Source organism: Pan paniscus, chromosome 3, assembly GCF_029289425.2.
Source record: "Pan paniscus chromosome 3, NHGRI_mPanPan1-v2.0_pri, whole genome shotgun sequence".
Classification (NCBI taxonomy): Eukaryota; Metazoa; Chordata; class Mammalia; order Primates; family Hominidae; genus Pan; species Pan paniscus.
The window spans coordinates 3,651,589-3,674,369 of record NC_073252.2 but is presented as its reverse complement, the minus strand read 5'-3'; the positions used below and the strand labels follow the sequence as shown (position 1 = coordinate 3,674,369).

Sequence of the window (22,781 nt, the reverse complement as noted above, 5' to 3'; positions counted from 1 at the left end):
GGATAGGAAGGCTTGATCTCCTAAAGATATCAATTCCCTCAAACTGAGCTACAGATTAAAACACAAAATGTCAATAGCATTTCGGGGAATTTGTAAACTGGTTGTAGAATCTACATAAAACAGCGAGGCCCAAGCACAGACAAGAAAACCTGCCCTAGAAGACAGAAAGACGTATTATAAAGCTATAGTAATTTTTTAAAGTATAGGTGGGGATACTGACTAGGAAGGAACAGAGAACCAAGAAACAGACCCACACGTACATGAACACATGATCCATGACAGAGGGAGCACTGCTGATCCACGTGGAAGGACGAGATTAGTGCTAGAACCACTGGTTACCCACAGAGAAAAAAGTTAACTTTCTTCTCACCTGATTCTTTTCATAAACATTAACTCCAAGAAACTTCAAGGGGAAAAAGGGAGAAAATCTTTTTTGACCTTAAGTAGTAATAAATGTATTAAATAAGACACAGACCGGGTGCAGTGGCTCACGCCTGTAATCCCAGCACTTTGGGAGGCCAAGGCGGGAGGATCACTTGAGGTCAAGAGTTTGAGACCAGGCTGGGCGCGGTGGCTCACGCCTGTAATCCCAGCACTTTGGGAGGCCGAGACGGGTGGATCACGAGGTCAGGAGATCGAGACCATCCTGGCTAACACGGTGAAACCCCGTCTCTACTAAAAATACAAAAAATTAGCGGGGCGAGGTGGCAGGCGCCTGTAATCCCAGCTACGCGGAAGGCTGAGGCAGGAGAATGGCGTGAACCCTGGGGGACGGAGCCTGCAGTGAGCCGAGATCGCGCCACTGCACTCCAGCCTGGGAGACAGTGAGACTCCGTCTCAAAAAAAAAAAAAAAGAGTTTGAGACCAGCCTGACCAACATGGTGAAACCCTGTCTCTACTAAAAATATAAAAATTAGCCAGGTGTGGTGGCGTGTGCCCGTAATCCCAGCTACTCGGGAGGCTGAGGCAGCAGAATCGCTTGAACCCAGGGAGGCGGAGGTTGCAGTGAGCCGAGATCGCCCCACTGCACTCCAGCCTGGGTGACAAAGTGAGACTCCATCTCAAAAATATACATATATAAAAGACACAAAGTGTAAACCATAGGAGAAAAGATTATACGTCTGGCTAGAAGAGTGAAAACAGGAGTCATGCCCGGGGCAGGGACACGTGCAATGTGCACAACCAGCCAGGGACTAACAGCCAGCGTCTATCATTCCCACAGTCCATGAGGAAAAGACAGCCCAAGAGGAGAGAGGGACCAAAAGGTTTCAGTAGGCGCCTCAACAGAGAGGAAATGCAGAGCCTTATAAGCAAGGGAATGCAAATCAAAGCCACATGAGACACCACTTTACAGCTCCCAGATTAGCAAAAGATTTAAAAGTCTGGCAAGCCTACCTGGAGACAGGTACAAGAATGCTCACTAGTGCGTTATGAGTAATTCTTTAGTGGCTCTGTGTATGTAGCAGTAGATTCACACAATGGATTATACAATGTTAAAATGAACAGACTGTGACTACCAATAACATCATGGATAAACCACTGAAATAACATGAAGTGATTAAAAACAAGTTGCAGACAACTGTGTTATTAAGCCATTTCTATAAAACTGAAGCAGCAGCAAAACGAATCAATACACCGCCACCGATTCCAACTCTTAAGACACTTCCGGTTCTGCAGGGATGTGGCGGCCACCTTGCCCTGAACAGTCTCACTTTCCTGGAAACCCCATAGAACACGAGCCAACAGTGAAGGGGCCACACTGGTCTCTGCCCCTTTGCTCAGGGATCCTCTACCTCCATGGCCCCCAAGCCATCTGTCCTAGTGATCCCAGCTTCTCAGGGAGCCCCTGCCCTATTCCAGGACAGTGGGGGCTTCTGTCCACTGCTTCCCGGCCCCTCCACAGGCCTGAAGCTGTCCTCACTGCGATACCATTCCCCAGAGAGCGCACTCGGTGGCCGTGGTCAGGATGAAACCCATGGGCAAACGCTGCAGGGACTAGGAAAGGTCACCTGCTGCAGGCGGCACAAAGCCCCAGGTCCCCAGCTCTGCCGCAGGCCCATGAGGCTCCTCTCCCTGGAGCTGCCGTTCCTTCCCAGGACTGGGTGGACTCCGAGTGCCGCTGCCCAGTGTCTGCCTCCCTTCCTTCCGCTGGGGACGGAGAGCAGTGCGATGCTGGCCCCCGGGATCCCTGTTTACACAGCGTGATGGCCAACGCCACCCTTCCCAGAGAGACTTACATCATGGGGCCTGAGCTGTGACCCTTTTAGAATTATCCAGACTTTTTTTTTTTTTTACAATCTATTTTGAAACTTCCTCTCATTGTACTGGAAAAGCAGTGTAAAATCTATGTGCTGAACCTGAAACTCTCCTGGCCTGCAATCCAAGGAGCCTGTCATTGGCTACGCCATGTAAGTACAGTTTGTTTCCAAGGCCATCTCTCACCGACTTTGTTCTTATTAAAATAATTTTTCAAATAATTTTTACTTTTCCTTCAAAGGAAGTTTTTTTTAGTAAATATGTTCATATTCCCATCATAAGAAGTTGAAACAATACAAGATAAAAATTCCCTGGATTCTTCCCAGTTTTCATTTACTACCTCTACTATTACCCATTTGGAGTGTTTCCTTTGTATTTTTTCCATGTATTTACATATAAACATATGTGCACTTTAAAATGTATAGGTTTCTTTGAGGGGTGTTAGAATTTTTTACACAAAAACAGGATATTAAATATATGTTTTTGTGACTTGCATTTTCCACTCGATATGCCCTTGGGAGCTTTTCCTATCAGTAATGTATTGATCCGCTTTGCGTGACAGGCTGCTTGCCATTCCTGCAATAACCAGTCTCCCCTTCCTCCACAGGAACAGAAATCTTAGCTAGACGCATGGCTGTCCAGCTAAGGACTACATCTCCCAGCCTCCTTTGCACTAGGCAAAGCTACATGACTGAGTCTGTCCAATGAGATGTGTGCAACTTCCAGACTGTGCCTCCACCTCCCTCTTCCTCCTGAAGGAAATGGGGAAGTGAAGCTAAAGGAGCAATCTCAAAGTTCAGGGCAAAAGCCACATGTGGAGAGCAGCAACCACACAACAGTAGGCACCCTGGGTTCCTGAGGAGGGTGGAGCCTCCACACCAGCTCTGGAGGGTTTACTCAAACTATACTTCTTTATCTAAACCACTATTATTTTAATTTGTGCTGTTATAGCATAGAAACTCGTATTACTTTAAAATGAGTGTATGGATCCCATAGTATGGAAATACTACATTGTTTTACACCATTGTCAACAGACAATTTCATTCAATCAAAAAAAATATTAAGTGCCTTCTAACTGCCAGGCACTGTTCTAGGTGCTATTGTTGCGAACAGATCCAATAAGATCCTGGATCACAATTCTTCACGCCCTTCTAGTACAGGTATCTTCTCTCCCTGAGTGAAGGAAGAAGGCAAGGAGGAGGAGCCTGTAGTCCATTCTCTCACTTTAACTGGGGTTACCCCAGACAAGAAAGGTGACCTAATCAAATCTCCCTGTAAACTTGCTAATGAAAGACCTCCTGGCAAACCCAAGGATATTTGCTAGCAGGAGAATCCTTATTTGTGGAATGCTTTCAGCGGGATGTACTTGGTGTGTCTAGGATTGCTCACAGTAAATAAACTTGGAATCCTAGGAGTTATGGAGTACGGATCCCTGAAAAATGCCGTATAAACTATGCAGCTCTCAGAGTACAAAATGGAGATACTTCATGGTCAACGGCTTCCTCCATGTGACTGATATAAGCAGGTGCATTTGCTTAGAGGCCTCCCATGTGAAATCTGGGCCAGAGCACATCCTCACACAGCAAGAAAGAACCAGGCGGTGTACTTGGCAGACAGCTTCTCTCTGCTTCTATAAAGCCTCACGATTACATGTGTCCTAGAAATATTAGGAAGCTTGATATGCAATAAGATCAGTGACTCCCAAAAGTTGCACCTAACAGTTTTATCACTGTGTTCTCTTAAAGGGAAAATTTGTTTTAAAAAGGCAAAGGAATTCCTTCTCTTACTCCTTCCTCAACTAAACGTAATAGACTGAAATTCTGCACTCATGGACTCAGGTTTGTAAGACATTTAACTTTAAAATGTACCTTTATTTTATATAACCCAATCTGATTTTCTAACTCTAAGCCAAAATTACACCTGATACAGATTTAATTCAGTCATTTCTAAGTAAACAGTCAAATTAACTTTTCCATCAATTCTGCTCTTTAGTGCTTCGGTCGCATCACATTCAAGCCCTCTCGGGTGCGCCGCACTGTTCCCCTCCCTGCAGTTTCAGTGTATGAGGGGACGTTTGTGTAACTGTTGCTTCAACACCACAGGGTGAGGCCACCAGCCTCTCAGGTGTCACTTGGTTTGGTCCTGTGCTCATCTCCTTCTCCCACTGCCTGGCCTGGGTGCAGGCCCATGAGCACATTTACAGTCCTGTGCAACACACTCTCTCAAGCTCTGTGACCCCCGGGAGCCCAGAGGAACTTCTCATGCCACTCAGAGTCATCCCTTGCCCTGACCCCACTCCCACCTTCTATGGGGCAGTCCCCCTCCAAGTTCTAAACACACCAAAGAAAACAGATCTCTTGCACTCCTGGGTCCCAAACATGAGGGCAGCTTCCATCGGGGCCACCATGGAACTCAAAGTGGAATGTGAAGGCTCCTCCCACCCACCTGACCCCCTGGTGCTCTCCAATTCTCCTCTTCTTGCCCCACAGCTCAGGCATTTCTCACAAGGAGGGTAGGAAAGGAAGTACTGATGCTCGCAGTGTGCAGCTCGGTCTTTGTGCCTTTCATCGGAACCCTCAGCTCTCCAACCTGGAATCCAACAGCTGAGCCTCTTGGCCTGACAACTTCCCCTTGGAGTTAAAGGTGGCCCTGTGACCTCCCATCCAGACTGGACATGGTTAGTAGACAAGGGGGAGGAAAAGTCAGGCCAGGTAACAGATCCCAGATGGCCACTCTGCTCACAGAGCTGCCCACACACCCCATGACTTTGCTTCCTTTAGGACACAGTCGCATGTAGTTTGAAGAACCAGGGCAGCCAGGTCAAAAGTTTTCTAAGTTTACAGGAGAAAATTATAAACCAACACTCCCAACACAGCTCCTGCTGACTTTGCGTAGGACCCCAGAGTAAGAGAAATCTCACTACCATCTGCATCACTACCTAACTGCAAAACTACTACATCTATACCTGTATCTCTCTATCCCTACTGTGTGTATGTATATATAGTCGTAGTCCATTTCCTGTTGCTATAACTGAATACCTGAGACTAGGTCATTTATTTTTTAAAAAGAGAAATGTATTCATCACCGTCCTGGAGGTCAAGGGACTGCACCTGGTGAGGGCCTACGTGCTAGTGGAGACTCTACAGAGTCCTGAGGTAGCACAGGGCATCACATGTTGAGGGAGCTAAACTGACTCTTAACAGACCCACTCTCTAGTTTTCTTAGATATGATTAAAATGTATTTGTTTAAACGTATGGAGTACAAGTGCAATTTTGTTACTATACATGCATAGACTGCACAGTGCTGAAGTCTGGACTTTGAGGGTATCCATCACCCAAATAACATACGTTGCACCCATTCAGAAATGTCTCATCACTCACCCCTCCTCCCACCCCCTCACCTTTCCAAGTCTCCATTCTCTACCATTCCACTCTCTCCATCCATGTGTACATATCATTTAGCTCCCGCTTATAAATGTGAACATGTGGGATTTGTCTTTCTGTATCTGATTTGTTTCACTTAGGACAGTAGCCTCCAATTCCATCCATGTGGCTGTGAAAGACAAGATTTCATTCTTTTGATGGCTGAATAGTATTCCATTGGGTATAGATGCCATGTTTCCTTTATCCATTCATCCACCGATGGACACTTAGGTTGATTCCATACCTTTGCTACTGTGGATAGTGCTGCAATAAACAGAAGAGTGCAGGTATCTTTTTGATATAATGATTTCTTTTCCTATGGGTAGACAGATACCCAGTAGTAGGATTGCTGGCTCAAATGGTAGCTCTATTTTTAGGACTCTGAAAAATCTACATACTGTTTTCCATGGAGGTTGTACTAATTTACCTTCCCACCTACAGTGTATAAGAGTTCCCTTGACAACATCTGTTATTGTTTGAGTGAGGTAAGATGATATCTGACTGTGGTTTTAATTTGCACTTCTCTCATGATTAGTGATATTGGGCATTTTCTCATATGCCTGTTGAACGTTTGTATATCTTGTTTTGAAAAATGTCTATTCGTATCCTTTGCCCACTTTTTAATGGCATTATTTTGTTGCTGTGAGTTGTTTGAGTGCTCATATATTCTGGATATTAGACCCTTGTCAGGTGCATATTTTGGAAATACTTTCTTCCATCCTGCAGGCTATCTGTTCACTCTGTTGATTATTTCTTTTGCTGTGCAGAAGTTCTTTAAGTCCCACTTGTCCAATTTTGTTTTTGTTGTCTGTACTTCTGAGAATTCAACAATAAATTATTTGCCTAGACCAACACCCAAAAGAGTTTCCCTAGGTTTTCTTCTAGTATTTTTATAGTTTCAGGTTTAAGTCTTTAATCCAGCTTGAGTTGATTTTGTGTATGGTGAGAGATAGCAGTCCAGTTTCATTCTTCTACACAGGGCAATCCAATTTTCCCAGTACCATTTATTGAAAAGGATGTCTTTTCCCCATTGTATGCTCTCGTTAACTTTGTCAAAGATCACTTGGCTGTAAATACGTGGCTTTAATTCTGGGTTCTCTATTTTGTTGTCTAGTTTTATACCAGTAACATGCTATTTTGGTTACTACAGCCTTGTATAATTTGAAGTCAGGTAATGTAATATCTCCAGCTTTGTTCTTTTTGCTTAGAATTGCTTTGGCTATTCAGGCTCTTTTTTGGTTCCATATAAATTTTAGGATTGCGTTTTCTACTTCCGTGAAAAATTACGTAGGTATTTTGGTAGGGATTACATTGAATATGTAGATTGCTTCAGACAGTATGGTCACTTTAATGATATTAATTATTCCAATCCATGAACATGGATGTTTTTCCATTGGTTTGTGTCATCTGCAATTTCTCTCATCAGTATTTTGTAGTTTTCCTTGTGGAAATCTTTCACTTCCTTGGTTCAATTGATACCTAGGTATTTTATTTTTGTAGTTATTGTAAATGGGATTGCTTCCTTGATTTCTTTCTCAGCTAGATCATTATTGGTATAAAGAAATACTACTGATTTTTATACATTGATTTTGTATCCTGCAACTTTGCTGAATTTGTTTATCCAATCTAAGTTTTTCAGTCAAGTCTTTAGGTTTTTCTAGATATAAGATCACATCTAGCCAGGGGCGGTGGCTCACACCTCCCAGCACTTTGGATAGCCGAGGCAGGCAGATTGCTTGAGCCAGAAGTTTGAGACCAGCCTGGGCTACACTGTGAGACTCTACCTCTACAAAAAAATTTAAAAATTAGCCAGGCATGGTAGTATGCACCTGTAGTTCTAGCTACTTGGGAGGCTGAGGTGGGAGGATCCCTTGAGTCCAGGAGTTTGAGGTTACAGTGACCTAGGATAGCAGCACCGCGCTCCAGCCTGGGTGACAGAGCGAGACTTTGCCTCAAAAAAAAAGAGTATGTCATCAGCAAACCACGATAATTTGACCTCCTCTTCTCTAATTGGTATGCCTTTTATTTATTCCTCTTGCCTGACTGCTCTGGCTAGGACTTCCAGTACTATGTTGAATAGGAGTGATGAGAGTGGGCATCCTTGTCTTGTTCCAGTTCTTAGAGGGAATGCTTTCAACTTTTCCCCTTTTGGTATGATGTTGGCTGTGGGTTTGTCATAGATGGCCTTTACCATTTTGAGCTATATTCCTTCTATACTTTGTTTGTTGAGGGTTTTTATCATGCTGAATTTTACCAACTGCTTTTTCTATGTCTATTGAGATGGTCATATGGTTTTGTTCCTAATTCTATTTATTGGATATATCACATTTATTGATTTGCATATGTTGAACCATCCTTGCATCCCTGGCACATAACACATCATAGCGTATTATCTTTTTGGTGTGCTGCTTGAGTCAGTTTGCTAGTATTTTGTTGAGGATTTGTAATCTATGTTCAACAGGGATATTGGTCTGTATTTTTGGTGTTGTGTCCTTGTCTGATTTGGGTACTGGGGTGATACTGGCCTCATAGAATGAGTCAGGAAGAAATCCCTCATCCTCCATTTTCTGGAACCGTTTCAGGAGGGTTGGTACTAGTTCTTCATAGGTTTGGTAGAATTCGGCTGTGAATCTATCTGGCCCTGGGCTTTTCTTTGTTAGGAGATGTTTTTGTTACTGATTCAATCTCACTGCTCGTTATTCAGACCCACCCTTTTGATAACTAATCCATTCCTGTGACAAGCTATCAAGGATGAATGGATTATGGATTCCACCATTCATGAGGGCTGAGTCCTCATGACCTAATCACCTCTTAAAGGCCTCACCTCTTAATACTGTCACATTGGGGATTACATTTCAACATGAGTTTCAGAGAGGACAAACAATCAAACCATAGCATATCCCTATTATGTAGCTTTTAATCTATATAATAAATTATAAAAGTAACCAAATTTACTAATTGATTTTATGCCAAGGTTCATATCAAACAAATCAAAATAAAACTTAAGCCGCATTTCTGAACCAAGGAATCCTATCCTTTACCCTCCAAGCATGCATAAATCACCTTTCAGAAAACTCCTCCCAAGAAAATTCCCACTCTCTATTTGACCTCCAGCTACCAAAAATTCATTCATTTTCAATTTTTCCCCTTTGGCAGATTTTTTTATAACTAGTTTAAAATATTTTGACCAAAGCACTAATTTCTTTTATATACAAAGAGCTCTTACTAATCAATAAGAAAAAGGCCTACAATCAGGTAGAAAAATGGCCAAGGTACATGAATCAGGAGTAGACAATAAAAGAAATATTTGTGGTCAATTAAGATACAAAATTGCTCAATTTAAGAAATTAAATAACACCATTTCTTTCCTCTCATATTGGCAAATAAATAAAACACTGATAAAACTCTAGAGCTACACGGGTAGGAAGAAAAGGGCCTCTTCTCCAGCTGCCTAAGATGCTGAAAGGGAAGAAGGCCAAAGGGAAGGAGGTGGCCCTGGCCCCTGCCACCATGCAGCAGCAGATGGCCAAGAAGATGGACGTCTGAGGAAAGCCCTAAGAATTTCTGCAGTGGACAGGACATCCAGCCATTACAGGGACCTCGCCCACTTTGTCAAGGGCCCTGCTGTATCAGGCTGCAGTGGCAAAGGGCCATCCTCCATGAATGGCTGAAAGCACCTCCTGTGATTGACTGGTTCACCCAGGCCTCAGGCCACAGGCAGCTACCCAATGGCGTACGCTGGCCCACAGTACCAACCAGAGACAAGCAAGAGAAGAAGCAGAGACTGTTGGCCTGGGCTGAAAGACAGCACTGGCACAGGGGACATCCCCACTAAGAGACGGACCACGTGTCCTTCCAGCAGGGGTTGATGCTGTCACAACCTTGGTGGAGAACGAGAAGGCTCAGCGGGTGGTGATCGCACGTGATGTGGCTCCCACTGAGCAGGTTGTCTTCCTGCCTGCCTGCGTCCTGAGATGGGGGTTCCCGACCGCACTGTCAAGGGAAGGCCTGACGAGGGCGTCAAGCCCGCAGGACCAACGAGTCTGCTCCACTGTCGCCTTCACACAGGTTAACTTGGAAGACAAGGGAGCTCTAAGCTGGTGGAAGCTATCAAGACCCACAACAACAGATATGACAAGATCTGCCATCGCTGGGAAAGCTAGCTCTGGGACCAAAATCTGTGGCTCACGTTGCCAAGCTGGAAAAGGCAAAGGCCACAGAACCTGCCAATAAACTGGGTGAAATGAACACTGTTGAGTTTTCTGTACATCAAAATAACACAAATTCTCCTTCAATAAAAAAGAGGGCATTCTCTCTCTCTCTCTCTCTCTCTCACACACACACACACACACTACTGACAAAAATATAAACTGGAAAACCTCTTTGGTGAGCAATTTGGCAAACTTTAAAATGCACATACACTTTTAAAAACAGCAATTCCACATCTAGGAACCTACCCAAAAGAAAACTCACATATATACAAAGATAGAACCCTAAGAATTTTTACTGCAATCCAGCTTATTATTAAATATAGAAACAGTCTAAGGTTGCCATCAACTGGGGACTGATTCAGTAAGAAATGGCACAGGCATACGACATAATACCACGTGGCCACTACAATGAAGAAGAGTTTTTAAAATTGATATATAACTATGTACATGAGAAATTTGTTTTAGAAAAAAGTAACTCACAGCAGTATGTCACATGTATTTTCAATAAAGGGAAGGAAAAGGAAGAGAATATCCAAGAGGCTGTGCAAACAGAGTAAGTCCATGAAAGGAAGCGAACTCTGAACTGCAGCTCCCCGCGCGGAGCGGGGCAGAGTCAGCAGCAGCATCTAAGGCTCTGACTCTTACAGTGCTGTTCGCATTGTGTCTGTGATTGTACCTTTGGGTATGTCGTCATGAACAAATGGTGGAGAATGCGATGATGAGCACCCACCAACACACTGCACCGCAAGAAATAAAACTGCACCAACACGAGCGAGGCGCCGCGGCACCCCTCCCAGGAGAGGCCCCCCAGCCTGGTGCTTGCTCGTCCTCCCGCTCGCCCCTGGCTTGTCCTCCCACCGAGGGGCACGCACCACCCTGGACAGCAGACTGCGCTGCTCACGGGCTTGAGGCTTCTGTACTTTGCCTTTTTTATGAGCGCGATTTTCAGATGTACTTCAGGTGATGCAGGTACCACTATCTCACTCAGATGTAGCTCTCGGGTACTCCAGTACACCCATAAGGTATTTCTCCATTCTCTGTTAATGGTCTTATCTCAGTAAGCAACAGTTGAGAAGGAACTCACTCCTGCAAATCCAACCTTCTGCGGGCAGCAGTCCTCAAGTGTTGTGGTCTCAGGACTCCTGGGAGTACCTACAAACGACTGAGCACCTCAGCGAGCCTTTATCTTTGTGGGTTTCAGCTACTGATGTTTCTCATACCAGAAATTAAACTGAGGAATTTAAAAATATTTATTCATTCATTTCAAAATTACACCAATCAATCCTTTACATATCACAAATAACATATTTTCATTTTTAAAATTTCCAAAATCCATTGTATGGAAATTTTAAGAATTTGGGTGCTGCTACTTAACCAGGTATTTTAATTAATTAATTTAATTAATTAATATAACTTTGAGTCAGTTTGCAGAGACACAGAATTAAACACGCTTGCCTTAAATGAAACACAAGGCAATCATTTTTGATGACAGAAGCATTTCGAGATCCTGGGTTCTCTTTCACATCAACCCCTTTTGTTAGTCACAGGCCTGAATGCTTATCTCCATGAGAACCAGCTTGTGCTGGCTACAGACATTAGGCAGAGACAAAGAGCAAACTACACAAAAGGGAAAGCAGTCCACTTCCAAACATCATCTCACCCACTTCAAGAATTTCAGACCCTCGGCGAGTCTACAAGTAACTCAGCTCCCCTTCCTTGCTCCTCCCCAGAGGAGGGACAAGCTGACAAGGAGGAGCTGGCACAAGGTCACCACCTGGCTCGGTGTGCAGGGGGTTAGAGCTTTCCATCTCACCAAGGAGAGGTAGAAATGCCGAGCAACAAGGGGTCTGGCTCGCTGGTCCCCAGGCTTTCACAGGAGCAAGTGGCCACTGAGGGCGGAAACCCGGGCTGAGCCTGCAGACAGCAGGATGGAGGCGGCAGTGACAAAAGCATTGGCAAAGGACAACAATGGAGAATCTGGTGGCAGTTAGGACACAGAACTATTGGCCTTAGAGACCAACTTGTGACTAGATGCAGTATTATATTTCTTCTAATAGTCAGCTTATTTTGCATACAGATTAAGAAAGGCTGGTGCCAGTAATTTCAAAGGGAACGTTTAACATTCATAGAACGAGTAATAACTGTGTAGAGGGAATGCTGAAGATTCTTCTAGGGCTAAGGGCGAGTGCCTAAGCCAAGGACACCGTCAGCAGGGGCCCCTGCCCAGGCCTGGGCCTCAGAGCGCGCTGGACACCACATGCCTGCAGTCCACTGGGGAGAGGAGCTGACGGGGCTGTCCAGGCCGGAGCTGCTCCACAGCCACAGAAAACCCTGCCCTGGGGTGCAGGCAAGCCAAGGCGGACTCAAAAGCAGAAGCTGGGAGTGACATGCCCTTGGGGGTGCTGAAGAAGGGTGCATACAGACGCTGGGTAGCCTAACGGGGCACTGTGCCAGGCACCAAGGCATTTCTTCTCAGCGCCAAACCCACCCTGCCGTGCCCAGCTTCTGATCCTGGCACTGGGCCTTGAAGACCACATGGCTCCTGCCCAGGGGCTCGATGTTCAGCAATGGGCACAGGCACTGCCTCCCAGATGGAGTGGGGTGGACTGGCATGTGAGGGTCCCACACCGTTTTTCCTGGGGACTGGGGACAGCCACCAATCCTCACCTGGAGCTGCTTCACTCTCTCACAGCTGCGATGGACTCACAGTCCTGTCAGATAAGGCCCCTACTCTGGGTATCTAAGCCTCCCACGCCCACTTTTCTAGACTCAGCCCCTTTCCACACTGATGACCTTAGCCTTTCTTTTCTGTCTTTCAGCAGCTAACCTTCTTTTCCTTTGTTAACGATTCTGTATACTGAATTTTTCCTGTTCAAATTACTGCTGCGTTTCCTGTCTCCTGGCTGGATCCTGACTGATTCCACCTGAGTTTGTGCAAAGTAAAGCCCTGAAGTCCCCGTCACTAAGAATCCGGAGTCACGTGAAGCTCGCTGCCTGACACCGTGGCACCCTCCAGGGGCCTCCTCTGCTCTCTCCCTCCCTGTGCCAACTCTGCTGCTTCTTCTAACTTCCAGGCACTTCCTGCATCCCTGCTGGCCCCTTCTCTCAGCACAGGCCAGCGTCCAGGTGGGGCCCTGATCGCTGCGGACGGTCACGGCCACCTTAGAAACTCTGCAGACCTGTCCACGGCGACGTCCAGACCCATCTTGTGGCCACCTCATGACCCCTGGAAGCTTCTGCTGCTCTAACTGGGGAGGCTATGGGATCAGACTCACCTAACTACACAGGGAGGCCCACTTGGCAAAGTAAACAGCAACACATAAACCTCAAGAGATTATAGCAGGAACCCATAAAATGCAACACGTTACTACCTGTTTATTTTTAGATAGTGTGCCACGCCACATTATGAAGGCCACTCCAAATCCCACACGGAGCGCCAGGGCTGTCTTGGTCCCAACACTCACATGCCCTGTGACTGTGAGCAAGTCACCTGACAGCCAAACCTCAATGGCCTGGCCTGATGGCCTCAGGATTCCTATCAAGGTAAGGATGCACTCTGCAAAGCAGTGACCGCCACACCGTTATTTCCAACCCTGAGGACATGCTAGCTCCCCTTCTGCTCTGCTCCAGTGTGGGTGGGAACAGCCAGGACCCTCATCTTCACTGCAAAGAAGCCCAAGGCTGGCATCACAACCCCACCTATTCCCCCATGTCACCCGCCCCAAGGAGGAGTCCATTCACTGGTGGGATGGGGACGACAGCATTATCTGTCTCTCAGGTCCGCTGAGGACCATAAGCACCACTGCCAATTATCTAAAATGGCATCATACTCCCCACTGTCCAGGTCACTTTGAATTTCAAGGAGAAAGCAGGTGAAGGTGCCCTGTAATCCACAAAGAACCACATAAACACCAGTGTCAACCTTCACTATACCACAGCAGTGGAGAAAACACAGTTTTAAATATGTACTCAAAGAGATGAGGAATCTCCTGATTCCAAAGAACATTTTCACCACTTTCCAGGGCCCTTCACCTCCCCATCCCTGCCCAGTACAGGCAGCCCACACTGAGGCCAGCTCCCTGGGAGTGGCCCTGCCCCACCACCTACAGGCTCCACGGAGAAGTGAGGTGAGGCCCAGGGCGGGCAGGAGGGCACCTCCCTGAGAATCCAGACCAGGGCTCAGATCAAGGGACAGGAAAAGACAGCAGCAGCACGCGCAGCTGCAGAACAACTCCTCTAAGGAGGCTGAGGCCAGGCGCGTGTGGCTCATGCCTGTAATCCCAGCACTCTGGGAGGCTGAGGCAGAAGGATCGCTTGAGCTCAGGAATTCAAGACCAGCCTGGGCAAGATGGCAAAATCCCATCTTTACAAAAAATATAAAAATTAGCCAGGCATGGTAGCAAGTGCCTGTAGTCCCAGCTACTCAGGAGGCTGAGGTGGGAGGATCACTTGAGCCCAGGAGCAGGGGCTGCAGTGAGCTACGATCGAGCCACTGCACTTGAGCCTGGACAACAGAGCCAGACCCTGTCCCCAAAAATAAAGAGGAGGCTGAAAATCCATATGATTACAAGTGTTTTAAAAAAACAAAATTCTATGCTTACATACATCAAAATGTTATCAGTGATCATTTTGAGGAGATAAAACGAGAAATCTGTTCTTCCTCCGTTTTTTAAATTTTATTTTATTTTAGAGCCAGAGTCTCGCTCTGTCACCCGGGCTGGAGTGCAGTGGCTGCAACACAGCTCACGGCAGTCTTGAACTCCTGGGCTCAAGCGCGCTTCCTGCCTCAGCCTCCAAAGCACTGAGTTACAGGCGTGTGCCATGGCACCCGGCTCCTTCCTTGCCTTTAAATGCTCTCTCAGGTGCTACATTTCATCATGGAAAACACCAGCCCTGGGAGGGGGAATCAAGTAGAAATATTCACCAAACACGGCCTTTCCTACTCCCCGGCCCTGCCTACCCAGCCAGCAGCCTTAGAGGGTACTTCTTAGGATAGTCTCAGGATGTGAACAAACACTAAAAAGGTGTCTTTACATCGTAAACAGCCGGAGTAGTTTCTCTGAAACAAAGGGAGCTAAGTGCCCACCCCCATCACCTGTCACAAGGGCCCTGGCTCCAAACACAGCACAGCCCCACACGGCAGCGCCGCCTCCTGCTGAAGGAAGTCCTTCCAGAGGGTTCCCTGCACCCAACCGCACAGGCACAGCCCCGCACACTCCCACACTGGCAGCACCACCTCCTGCTGGACAAAGTCCCTTCCAGAGGGTTCCCAGCTTTGCTCATTTACTCTTTCCTGCTCCAAACTTAGCTCCTAAAGGAAGGCAGGGCCCCCAAAGGGATGCTGATGGGTCCAGGTCTTCCAGGCAGCACCACACACCTTGAGGTACCCCTCAGTGAGCAGGTGGCGTGGGGCTCCCCAGGCCCACTGCGGAGTCCAGCTGGTGTTTTACACAACAGGATATTCCCCATGGAGGAAACAGCGCGAGGAACCAGCTTTCAGTGCTTCAAGAATATTCTCGCCTCAAGAGGGGTGTGGGACACTGGGATGAAGATTCTGGGGTCAGACCTAAAATGGGCTTCAAGGGACCACAGGGACAGAGCTAGGGAGGAGCAGGAAGGGGAGGAAGGGCCTTATCCTGAGCTCCAAGACGACAACTTCCCTCTCGCCACCACCAGTCCTGCCCAGATGTCCTGCCCAGGACCAGCCATCAGAGCCAGAACTAGAACCAAGGACTCGAACAGGGCAGGGGGCAAGAGGTCCCAGCAAGACACAGTCCGCAGCCCACAGGCAACGCAGACACCCTGTGATGGCCACAGAGGCCACAGGGCCAGCAGGAGGAAGCCAGGACTGTGCAAGCTGGTGACTGGGAGTCACCTCCCCGTGACTGCTAAGTGAGGAGGCCGGGCCTCCACGCTGAGGCTGCTAAGTGAGGAGGCCGGGCCTCTGCGCTGAGGCTGCTAAGTGAGGAGGCCGGGCCTCCGCGCTGAGGCTGCTAAGTGAGGAGGCTGGGCCTCCGCGCTGAGTGGCTCCTGGCAGGCTTACCTTTTTATCTTCCTTAGTCTTTCGAACATTTCGATGGGGACCAAAAATGCTTTGCATTCCAAAGGCCTTCCTGGACCACTCCCTCTTCGGGGCACTCAGCGGGGGCTGCGCGAAGCTGCCCTCCACCCTGTAGCGGTCTGCGGGGATCTTGCTCATGGGAGGGGGCAGTGTGCCGCAGTTGATGCTGGACCAGCCATCGGTGGAATCTGTGTAAGAGTCCTGGTCGCTGGCGTGTCCGCACTGCCACTCCCGGAGCACGTGGACCGGGAGCCAGCGCTGGTTGAAACCACAGCCAGCACCCACGGTGCCCCTCTTGGAAGGGGGGACTGAGCTCCTCAAGGAAGCTGGGGGCACCTCCACAGGAGAGGCCGGCCCTAGGTGCTTGTTTAGGTCCCAGAACCTCTCAGTCTGATGAGCGGCCTCAAATGGGGGGCTCCCTTCGGGGTCCGGACAGAAGGGCCCAGTCCAGGGAGCACCCCAGGGCTGGGCACCCCTCCCACCCACACCGTCCCACGTGCTGCCTCCGGGGCCGTGTCTGCTCGAGCTCCCACCCAGGTCCACCACAAGGACCCGGTTGCCCTTCTCCTCCTGGTGGAAGTTCCCGATGCCGCTGTCACTGTTGCTGCTGGTGCTGTTGTTCTGGTGGGCATCGGCGTCCCCGTCCAGAAAGGCGCGGGCCCGCATGCCCTCAATCAGCTCACCCATGTCTCGGTACAGGACAGAGATGAACTGCAGGACGGGGAGGGAGGACGCCGGGAATTCCAGACAGCCATTGGTGTCCGGGTCGGCCGTGCACTCAAACCCAAACCGCCGAGCAATGCCTTGGTGGATCTTGTGATTAAACAAGTCTGGGTCCACCATGAACACGTGGCAGGAAGTCCGCAGGGCGCCCTCCTCCTCCTGGGCCAGGCTCCCGTCGTCATTCGTCTGCATGGTAACCAACCCGAAAAATCGCCGGTCGTCCGGGCACACGGCGCTGAAGGCCAGCTTCTCGGCCGGGTACTCGGCCACGACCCCAGCCTTGTCAGTGCTCAGCTGCACACAGTCGTGCATGATCTTCATGGTCACCAGCGAGTGGATTTTCTGCTCCGCCCGCAGGCGCCGCATGCAGCCGCGGATGGCTTGCAAGCTGTCGGACTCCAGGTTGGAGCTCGTGGAAGGAAGCTCAATGGAGCCTAAGTAGCCCACGATCATCGCCACGTTTAAAATACTTGCATCCAATGCAAAATCGTCATGACTTTCTAGTCCAATGCTGAAAACCGAATCATCATGAATAACTTTTGATATTTCCTCCTTAGAAAGCATGTTGGGATTTGGATTATTTATACTTTCATGTCCAACATCAAATCGAGTTGCGGCCGACTCCGAAAGGGATCTTTGTTTCAATTTCAAGGGCTCTGAACTGCTCGCACAAAGGCTCGGGTTTTCAAAAATCATATTGAAAATTCCACCAGACTGCATTTCCTCCACGACTCGCTCTGCTCTGTTTATACCTAGTGCTTTAGAATCCAGCTTGGGCTTCAGCCAGCCTTTTCCTTCATAGAGTCCCCCTTCTTCGTCACTGGAACAGGATTCGAAGCGGCCGACGCCTTCAGCAATCACCATGTGCAGGACACCAGAGCACTTCCCAATTAATTTCACTACATCTTCATGAGATGCTTTTTTCACGTTGATTTCATTGACAGCAAGTATCTGGTCTCCAGCTCGGAGGCCCACGAAATCCGCAGGGCTCCCTCTCATGACGCAGCTGAGCACACAGGGTGCCTGTCCCGAAAGCGTGAATCCGTAGCCGGCCCTCCCCCGGGCAACCTCCACACTCCGCACCCTCGGGGGCGCCGGCCCAGGCAATGGGCGTTTGGACGCCTCCCCAGCTCTAAACATTCTGATGAGCTTCCAAGACCAAGAGCACGTCTCATTGTTCCCTTGGAGCCATATTTCAAGGAATGCTTGATGCTACCATGTTTGCTTCTTCAAACAGTGCCCTAAGAAAGAAAAACGAACAGCTCATTATTAAAGAGCCCATCTTTCTCCACCACTCACTGGTATTAGCTAAACAGGAAAAGATAATTCATAATAAAAACCACCACAGAAAGAGCCTCTAAGTGTCTACAGATAATAAATCTTCAAGTCAGGCTAAGAAACTTCCTTTTGGAGTAGAAAATGTCTCCCACAACTGCTACCTTGTTACCACACAAATTCCTGCCAGGCCCACCCGCCACGGGCGTGAGGATGCAGGACTGCTTCCCAGCACTGCTTCCACACCCTGTTTGGATGGAAAGAGCCCCTTGCTACTCAAAGTGTGGTCCGTGGACTGGCAGCCCGTCTGAAAGGCAGACTCTCGGGCTCCACGCAGAAGAAACACACCCAAACCCACGTTTCACAGGATGGCAGAGTCCAAGCGTGAGAAGCAAGGCCTGCTACAGGCTTCAGGTTCAAAGGCACCTGCAGAACACTGAGTCTAACCCCTTAGTTGATCATAAATCCCTTCACATAGAGTTTTCCCTCAGGAGAGGGGTCACCTAATATTCCATGACCCTCCCACATTAATTTATTTTGAATATACTGTGTGGTGGAAAACGTATTAGCCTGAAACAACCTCGATCAATACTGCAGAGGCCACTCAACAGGCTAGACAAAAACCACCACCAAAAAAAGCAGAAATGTCATATTAACTCAATTCTTCCAGGGGGTATAAAAGTATTGGTTGTCATTGAGAACAAACTTGTCAGTGGTCCGCGGATCACCCCCAGGCCAGTGATTCCCTAGGATTCCCAGGACTTGGCACAAAGGTGCTCTCACAGCTGAGATTCATTACAGCGAAAGGATTCCACACAAAATCAGCAAGGGCAGAGGTCCATGGGGCGATGTCCCAAAGAAACCAGGCTTGAGCTTCCAGAATCCTCTCCCAGCGGGGTCACACAGGACGCACTTAACTCCCTACACAGTGAGCCGTGACAACGCATGTGCAGTGTCGTCACCAGGGAAGCCCACTAGAGACTCGGTGCCAGGGTTTTTACTGGGGGCTGGGCACATGGGCACCCTCTGCCTGCTTCGTGCCCAGACTCTGGACTCCCAGAAGAAAGGAAGGTTCTCAGCACAAACCTTGTTCCCCACACAAGCAGCTGAGCACAGGGAGCCCCTCTTCATTGAGGGTGGTGGGCACCGTCCTGACACCAGCAGGGGGCCAGCCTTGCACACAGGCCTCTCAGGATAGTCTCGGGCCTGCTGTGTAGTCTCTTCTGCAAGACTCTTTAAAGATCACTTTAAAAAGCAATACAGTAAGTGACTGTATTGTGAAGACGCAAAATAGAATAGAGGGTATGTTTTTTTAAAGAAATAATTGTTTTAGGCCAGGTGCGGTGGCTCACGCCTATAATCCCAGCGCTTTGGGAGGCCGAGGCAGGTGGACCACGAGGTCAGGAGATCAAGACCATCCTGGCTAACACGGTGAAACCTTGTTTCTACCAAAAATACAAAAAAAATTAGCTGGGCATGGTGGCGGACGCCTGTAGTCCCAGCTACTCGGGAGGCTGAGGCAGGAGAATGGCATGAACTCGGGAGGCAGAGCTTGCAGTGAGCCGAGATCGTGCCACTGCACTCCAGCCTGGGTGACAAAGCGAGACTCTGTCTCAAAAAATAAAATAAAATAAAATAAATAATTGTTTTAAAGTTAATAACTTCTAATAGAAAAGATTTTTGTGTCTTGGGATAAAGTTTCCAGCAATAGGATCATAAACAGATTTGAAGTAATTTACACACATAAAAGCTACAGAACTAGATAGAGTGGAAAGGCTATTACTAGGTGACTCCAAAAGTGGCTTCAGTGATGACAAAACACGGACATAGAACATGCGTACTTAGTAAAATTATGTTTTGATGGAAAAGAGTAAAAAATGAATATAAATTACATTACTCAATATCTAAGTATACTGTATTAATAATTTAAATATTAGGACTGGGCATTTCACTATTTAAAATCATTTAAAAATGAATTTAAAAAATAAAATAATTAAAATTATTTTAAAATTTTTAGTTTTTTAATAATTAAAAATTATTAAAAATCATCATTAAAAAATAAATGAATAAATGTAAAAGTTGGCCAAGAAACACGTCTGGGGATCGATCTTCTTAAGAGGTGTGACAGGCTGACTGATGGCCCCTGATACACCCACATCCTCACTCCCAAGCTTTTGGATGGCTCCTCCCATCCACGTGACCACGTGAAGGCTCTAGAGATGGGGAGAGTGTGGGGTGCGCCCGTGTGAGCCTGTGGTCAGAGCCAGAGGGGACGGCCACGTGAGGAAGGATGCGGAGACTGCAGGGATTCAAGGATGGGTCTCGAGCCCAGGCAGACGGGCAGGCGGTCACCTCCAGAAGCCGGAAAGGTGAAGGAAGCAGACTTAAAGTCACCAGAGGAACCAGCTCTGCCACACCTGCCATCAGCCAGGTCACACTGACTGCAGACACGAGGCCCCCCGAAAACGCAGGAGAATGAATGCGTGTTGTCTTAAGCCCCCCAGTTTGTAGTAATTTCTTTCAGCAACCCCAGGAAACAAATACAAGGGGGAATCACTTTGTCACGGGTGAGGGGAGAGGGAAAGCAGGACATGCGTGAAACGGTCTCACTAAAGCACGCTCAGAAAAGCATCTGTCACACAACAAAGGGGCTGCTGTTCCCGGCAAGTGCCAGCTATCACTGTGAACAGCCCCAGGACAGCAGGTCATGAAGCCTTGATGGCTTCCTCGGGGAACACAACACCTCTCGGCTTTCTCTTCCAAACAGGAATAGATGCTGCCTCAATGAAAGACATGACTTCCCAGTTTATTCGCACCATCCGCCTCACACTGTGTGACATAATGATGGACAATGTCTTCTATGCAGTCCACCCAATTTTTCTACTAGGCTCTTACTGTCATGGGCCTCTGCTTATTAAAAAGAAATGGTTTGTAACTCACGTAAGTAATATCTTATTATCTATAATCACGTTTATTTGTTTTTATTTTTTAGAGACAGAATCTCACTCCATTGCCCAGACTGGAGTGCAGTGGCACAGTCATTGCTCGGTGCAGCCTCAAACTCACTCCTGGGCTCAAGCCATACCGAGCACACCCCCATACTCGGCTAACTTTTTTTTTTTTTTTTTTTGGAGAAAACTGTATTGAGATATTTTAAGTCACGTATCTAATATAAAACCAGTTTGCATTGTTTCAGCTTGTCTTCCTTGGAACCTGTGGTTGCCCTTCACCTCCTTCTGGTAATTTAAATTGCTCTGATTTCGGCAGAATATTCCCCGGACATCAGGACCATCTCCACATTCATCCCAGTCTTTGAGACAGCTCCCGGAGATCAGCTTCCTGGTCAAGCACAAGAATCTCAGCAGCACCGTGATCTTCCTCTCTCTCCTGGCCAGGTGTAGGACCCCGACTTTCAGGTGGTGGTGCCTCTTGCTGAGGCTGCTCATCACTGGGCTCAAGCACAGGCCCAGTTAGCTCAGGAGGCTGCAGATACCGTCTTGGTCTAAGCCTACATGCTGATCTTCCTTGCCAACTCATATTTCACACAGCTGCTTCTCAGTAGAAGGTAAAGAGTCCAGAACGCAGGAACGCAACCCTCACACCCTCACAGGTCCGCAGTGTTCACCACGTGGGCGAAGGGGCCAAGGAGAAGACACCCAGTGAACCTTGGCTAATGTTTTAATTTTTCTGTAGACGAGGTCTCACTATGTTGCCCAGACTAGTATCAAACTTCTGACCTCAAGCAATCCTCCCACCTTGGCTTCCCAAAATAATCACATAAGTTCAGCTTATAGTTTAATTTTTCTTTAAACTGTATCAATTAATAGTAAAGCTAGCAGAACAGACAATGAAGTTCAGAAGACCACGGGGTACTGGATTCCAGTGAACTTCCATTACACCATCGGAGCTACCAGTAAGAACGCCCGCTCCCAAGCTCCTGCACCTCCCAGGGACTCTGACTTAGTAAGTCTGGGGCAAGGCCAGGAAGCTCCAACTTCCCCCTACACACCTTCCAGCTAACTCTGAAACACCCTGACTGGAGATCATTTAACCCAGCCTCTTCACTGTGTGGAAAAGGGAACAAGGTCCAGCCAGAAGTAATTCATCCAAGCCCTGAGGCACAGATGGGATGTGACACGAAGGTCCCCACTCGCCGCACAGCACTGCCACCTCCCATCAGGAGTCACCAACCACGTCACACAGGCTGAGTGTCCCTTAGAAGAGATTTTTGGGACCGGAAGTGCTGTGGATTTTTTCTGATTCGGAACATCTGTATATACGTAATGAGATATGATTGGATAGGACCCAGGTCTGAACAGGAAATTCATTTATGTTTCATATACACCTTATACACACAGCCTGAGGATAATTTTGTGCGGTACTTTTGATAATTTTGTGCATGAAACAAGGTTTGTGTACACTGACCCATGAGAAAGCAAAGGTGTCACTAGCTCAGCTATGCCTGAGGCGCCACATCAGTGTCAGAGGGTTTCTGATTCTGGAGCATCTGGATTAGGGATGCTCAACCCGCACTGTCACTCCTTCACTCATTCATCATTAAAAACTCATGGTGTAAAGAGGACAATAAAACAAAACAAAGAAAAAAAACTCAGGGTGATCTAGAAATAAATATTGCTGCCATGACACTTTTCTATTCCCTTCCAAAGTTAAAACCTCCTATAAAAGGTCCTGTTCTGATAAACTCCTCCACTCATGCCGGGCAGCACCCAAGACCTGCAGGTACAGAGATGGTTCCTAGCCCTGAGCTACAATGCAGCAGGCCCCGAGCGAGGCAGGGCCGGAAAGACCAAGCCAGCACCCGTCCGCACTGC

The 22,781-nt window shown here is 47.8% G+C and overlaps 1 protein-coding gene and 1 pseudogene across 5 annotated transcripts in view; both read right to left on the bottom strand.

Annotated features, from left to right (window-relative positions):
- The window catches only part of RGS12 (regulator of G protein signaling 12), a 150,798-nt gene that overhangs the window by 109,262 nt on the left and 18,755 nt on the right, over window positions 1-22,781 (bottom strand). For 4 of the 5 annotated variants that reach the window (XM_034958266.3, XM_055111156.2, XM_055111157.2 and 1 more), the window contains one exon: window positions 15,934-17,915. The exons of the other annotated variant lie outside the window; for it this stretch is intronic. In XM_034958266.3, coding sequence (XP_034814157.3) covers window positions 15,934-17,814 — 1,881 coding nt within the window. In that variant the 5' untranslated portion in view covers window positions 17,815-17,915. Of the gene's footprint in view, window positions 1-15,933; window positions 17,916-22,781 lie in introns of those variants that run through there. 5 annotated transcript variants of the gene reach the window in all.
- On the bottom strand, window positions 19,897-22,282 carry LOC117979910 (X antigen family member 3-like; annotated as a pseudogene).